The sequence below is a fragment of the Ictalurus furcatus genome, chromosome 27, assembly GCF_023375685.1.
Source record: "Ictalurus furcatus strain D&B chromosome 27, Billie_1.0, whole genome shotgun sequence".
NCBI classification, from domain to species: Eukaryota; Metazoa; Chordata; class Actinopteri; order Siluriformes; family Ictaluridae; genus Ictalurus; species Ictalurus furcatus.
In genome coordinates, this window is record NC_071281.1 from 19302850 (window position 1) to 19307849 (window position 5000).

Sequence of the window (5000 nt, forward strand, 5' to 3'; positions counted from 1 at the left end):
CTAATGAAGAGGAGCCCCATGATGATGATGATGATGAGGAGGAGGAGGAGGAGGATGAAGGTGATGAAGAAGATGAAGATGATGATGATGACAGTGGTACAGATCACCTCTCTGTGGATGGTCAGTCCTGCACTCGCCTGCAGCCGGCCGAGCCGATGGGGAGCGGAGGATTACCTGCCGTGTTCCAGACCAACCACCTGGTGTTCTACGAGAGGTTTAAAGCCTATCAGGACTACATGCTCGGTAAACAGCACTTCATCTCATGCTTTATACGCAGAAGTGCTGCTGAAGGTAAAAGGGGTGTGAGAGTGTGTGTGTGTAACAGATATGTGTGTGTGTGTAACAGATATGTGTGTGTGTGTGTGTGTGTGTGTGTGTGTGTGTGTGTTGTAGGTGACTGTAAGCCGTCAGAGGTGAAGGCTTTCACTGCTGATTACCTGGAGAAGGTGGTGGAGCCGTGTGATTGGAGGGCTCTGTGGCACACTGACGTGTTTGACGTGCTGGTGGAGGTGAGTGAGACGTGTCAGAGTCACGTGATAGACGTGTGATGACGTTATGAGGTGGTTTGAATAATGTTCCTGTGTGCATGTTGTCATGGTTACACCGTAACCGCTTAGTTCATATACAACCATTTAGTGTAATATAACACCTCAGACCACCAGGACACAAGTCTCATCACGTTGTCCCCTGCCTGCCCCGCCCCTGCCTGCCCTGCCCCTGCCCTGCCCCTGCCCTGCCCCTGCCCTGCCCCTGCCCTGCCCCATCACAAACCCTGTTTTTATTTTTGTGGATTTAATTACATTTAAAATGACAAAAAAAATCTAGTCTGAAACCTGCTGTAGTCCTGTGTGATGTGTTTTATAGTGTGTGTGTGTGTGTGTGTGTGTGTGTGTGTGTGTGTGTGCGTGTGCGCGTGCACGCAGGTGTTGGATGTGGACTATAAGGACATGAGAGCGAAGGTGGATGTGGTCGTCCCGCTGCAGTGTGAGGCTCGAGGCTGTGAGCTGTGTGAGGACTCCATGAAAACTTTACTGGAGGCCACCATGAGCAGAGTTCCACTGCAGGAGCTCAGCGTGGTGTACGACCCGTCTGGAGACTTCGACCAAACCGCACTCGCTCTGGAACACCTCAGGTTCAGTCTCATTCAGGATTCAGCTCCATCTCACACTCCCTCACTTCTCAAACACAACGACATGTAACCATGGAAACGACTCCCGTTACTCACTACAGACAAATCTGACTTTTAATCAGAATAGTAATGAAAGTGTACACGCCTCTGTGTGTGCACGCCTGTGTGTGTGTGTGTGCACGCCTGTGTGTGTGTGCGCGCGCCTGTGTGTGTGTGTGTGCGCGCCTGTGTGTGTGTGTGCGCGCCTGTGTGTGTGTGTGTGTGCGCGCGCCTGTGTGTGTGTGTGCGCGCGCCTGTGTGTGTGTGTGCGCGCGCCTGTGTGTGTGTGCGCGCGCGCCTGTGTGTGTGTGTGTGCGCGCGCCTGTGTGTGTGTGTGTGCGCGCGCCTGTGTGTGTGTGCGCGCGCCTGTGTGTGTGCGCGCGCGCCTGTGTGTGTGTGCGCGCGCGCCTGTGTGTGTGTGCGCGCGCGCCTGTGTGTGCGAGAGAGAAAGAGTGTTGTATGAAAAGCACACACACGTTCAGCCTGAGTTTTGTTTTCAGGCCTGAAGCACTGCTGGTCACACTGAGTGTATTGGGGCTGTGTATCCCTACACCACCGTGTTTCACAAGTGCACTAAGTAGTGTACACTCTGCTCTCTCCCTTTGTCTCTGCAGGTTCTTTTACAAACACATCTGGAGGAAGTGGGACGAGGAAGATGAGGATGATGAGTTTGATTATTTTGTTCGCTGTGTAGAACCTCGACTCCGACTGTGAGGACACATTTCTCTCTCTCTCTCTCTTTTCCCTCTGTCCTTTCTTTATTATCTCTCTCTGTGTGACATCACTGCACAAATTGTGCTTTTTTCTTTGTTTTGTCTGTTTTTGTGTCTCTAAATTTGTCATTGTTTTCACCATCACGTCTGTAATATCAGTGACAATATTTCCTGTTGACCAGCAGGTGGCAGTGTTCACCAAATTATTAATTTATTTATCTAGCATAGGAATAAATCTCTCTCTTGCTCACGCGCTCTCTCTCTCTCTCTCTCTCTTTCTCTGTGTCTCTCTGTCTCTCTCTTGAGCAAGGTGACGTTCAGGCTCTTTCAGATGCTTTGGAGATATTACAGACAGCATCATTGCAGAAGTAAACTGGGGCAGGAGTGAAGTGTTACTGGGCCAGTGTCATATCTCTCTGCAGTTCTCACCTGGTGCCCCACTGGAGATAAGCAGGGTTGAGTCTGGTCAGTACCTGGATGGGCGACCACCTGGAGAAAACTAAGGTTGCTGCTGGAAGTGGTATTAGTGAGGCCAGCAGGGGGCGCTCACCCTGTGGTCAGTGTGGGTCTAATGCCCCAGTATAGTGAAGGGGACACTATACTGTAAAAACAGCAGCGTCTTTTAGATGAGATGTTAAACCGAGGTCCTGACTCTCTGTGGTCATTAAAAATCCCAGGACACTTATGGTAAAGAGTAGGGGTGTAACCCCGGGGTCCTGCCCAAATTCCCCCACTGACCCTTCTCCGTCACCCCCTAATAATCTCCATCTCTGAACTGGCTACATCACTCTCCCCTTTCCACTAATAGCTGGTGTGTGGTGGGAGTTCTGGAGCAATATGGCTGCCATCACATCATCCATATGGAGGATACACACTAGTGGTGGTTGAGGAGATCCCCCAGTGACTTTACCCCCCACCCCATACAGTGTAAAGTGCTTTGAGTGTCTAGAAAAACGCTATATGCATGTAACTGTAACTGAGACAGGTGAGACGGGGGATAAAGTCTCCTCAACTACCTGAAATGGAGGACAGATGGTTTAAAAGTTCTGGGTGTTTATGTAGCTACAGAGGAATCTCAGAAGAAGCTGAGGACGGATGGGAGGAGAGAGTTTGTTCTGGATTGTATAAATGGAAATAGCCGCTACTCCAGCAGTCCTACAGGGGACGAGTTCTTGTTGCTAACAACCTGGTGGCTTCTGGATTACGTCCTCAAGCCAACAAACGACCTTGTTGTGGACGTTCAGAGGAGACTGGTAGACTTTTTCTGGTCTGACCAGCACTGATTCCAGCAGCTGTGCTTTACCTCCTCCAGTACAAGGTCTGGTGACCTTCCATCAGAAATGACAGCTTTTCGTTTATGAGCAGCACAGAGACTCTTGTAGCAGGAAGTTCTCCCTCGGACTGTCGCAGCTTGAGCTGGGTTCAGGAGGCCAGGTGGGATGGGTCTGGACACACTGCTTCTTCTGATGTTGGAGAGCTTTGATCTGTCTGGTGTTGGACCTTTTTATCGGTTTGTCCTCCAAGCCTGGAAGATCTTCACTATTCAGAGAAGATTTCTCTCCAGGAACATGGCTGTATGAGGAACCACTGCTCAGTAACCCTTTTCTGATCGCAGTGCTCTCTTCAGCAAGTTTACGGGTTAAGTTGATGGCTGCAGGTTGAACTGGGATATCTGATGTGCTGAATAAGATCAACCTGTTTGGTGGAAAGACTCCATACAGTGACGGTCATTTACTTGCCTTCACTTTGTTGGGCTTTGGTCCTAAATGGATTGCTTTCTGGTTCATGGAGAGATGGAGGAAGATCTTTATTTCCAGCACTGAGGTGGAAGAAACATGAGGAGGAACATGGACAGCTCTTATTATTTTTAACTCCACAGCTGGGACTCTTTCAGTCAGTTGGGAAGAAGGTCCCCCTGTGTGAAGGCGTCTCCCCTGTGTGAAGGTGTCTGGAGTAGTCTCTACTCTGTGGTCTGAACTGCTTGGAGTGTCTTATTCCCTTAGAGACAGATGGAGGTGCCTGTACAAGCCTCCACCTGATAGGCATACAGCTGACCTCCAGTGGAGGAGTTTACATGGTGCAGTAGCTGGAACAGTCTCCGTGATCCGAAACTACGTTCCTTCAGGACCACGCTCTACACAAAATTACACACTAACTACGAGTCCACTCAGAACTAAACAAGACCTACACATTCTACATAAAGTGCACTAAAGAGAGTGTACACTTGTAGTGCACATGGAAGTATGTGAGATGTCCTACTGTTCCCTAGTTTCTGGGTGTTCCTCCTTTCCTTACGTGCCCTTCTCTCTCGTTTTTATCCTCCTGAGGATGTTTCTACATGTCTCTGTGTTCATGTTCATGTTTCCTAGTTTATCTCACGTGTGTGTGTGTGTGTGTGTGTGTGTGTGTTTTGCAGATATTACGACATCCTGGAGGACCGTGTCCCTGCCGGTCTGGTGGAGGAGTACCACACACTCCTGCAGCGCTGCACACACACTTTTAAGGAGTTCTCCAGCCTGAGGAACGTCCTGAGCAGCGACTCCGACTCGGAGCTGGACAACGTGTCCATGGTGGAGGGACTGCGCATGTACGAGCGCATGGAGACGCTCAAACGCAGACTGCGCATCATCGAGAACCCACTGCTCAGGTGTGTGTGTGTGTGTGTGTGTGTGTGTGTGTTTTCATAGTGCACAGAGCAGTGTGTCAGTGTTAATTATTGAACAATCAGAAGGTCAGTGTTTGATAACAGCTGAACTCTGTTATTGTAGTGCACTCATACGTGTGTGTGTGTGTATGTGTGTGTGTGTGTGTGTGTGTGCGCAGGTATGTGCTGGGTTACAGGATGAACTGTGGTCAGCAGTCGTGTCGTCCTAAAGGTGAGCGTCGCGGTGGAGGCCGTGTGGTCCACGTGGTCTCCTCCTCCACCAGCGTTCAGTCTCTCCACAGCCTGATGATGGATAAGCTCCTCCCCCTGTACTCGGGGAAAGAGTTCGAGCTGCAGGTACGACACATGGGACACTTTCAACCCCCCTGCCAGCTGTGTATCTGTCTGTAGAAGCTTATTTAGGCCCCGCCTCCTCAGTTCAGTGTCTGATTGGTCAGCATTATAACCTCAGCAG

At 50.1% G+C, this 5000-nt stretch overlaps 1 protein-coding gene across 1 annotated transcript in view; it reads left to right on the forward strand.

Annotated features, from left to right (window-relative positions):
* shcbp1 (SHC SH2-domain binding protein 1) overlaps positions 1 to 5000 on the forward strand; it is a 14334-nt gene that overhangs the window by 1278 nt on the left and 8056 nt on the right. Inside the window, exons 3-8 of the mRNA XM_053617105.1 lie at positions 1 to 243; positions 394 to 509; positions 924 to 1132; positions 1783 to 1878; positions 4298 to 4528; positions 4705 to 4882. The exon at positions 1 to 243 is cut by the window's left edge and continues 9 nt beyond it. Coding sequence (XP_053473080.1) covers positions 1 to 243; positions 394 to 509; positions 924 to 1132; positions 1783 to 1878; positions 4298 to 4528; positions 4705 to 4882 — 1073 coding nt within the window. The remainder of the gene's footprint in view (positions 244 to 393; positions 510 to 923; positions 1133 to 1782; positions 1879 to 4297; positions 4529 to 4704; positions 4883 to 5000) is intronic.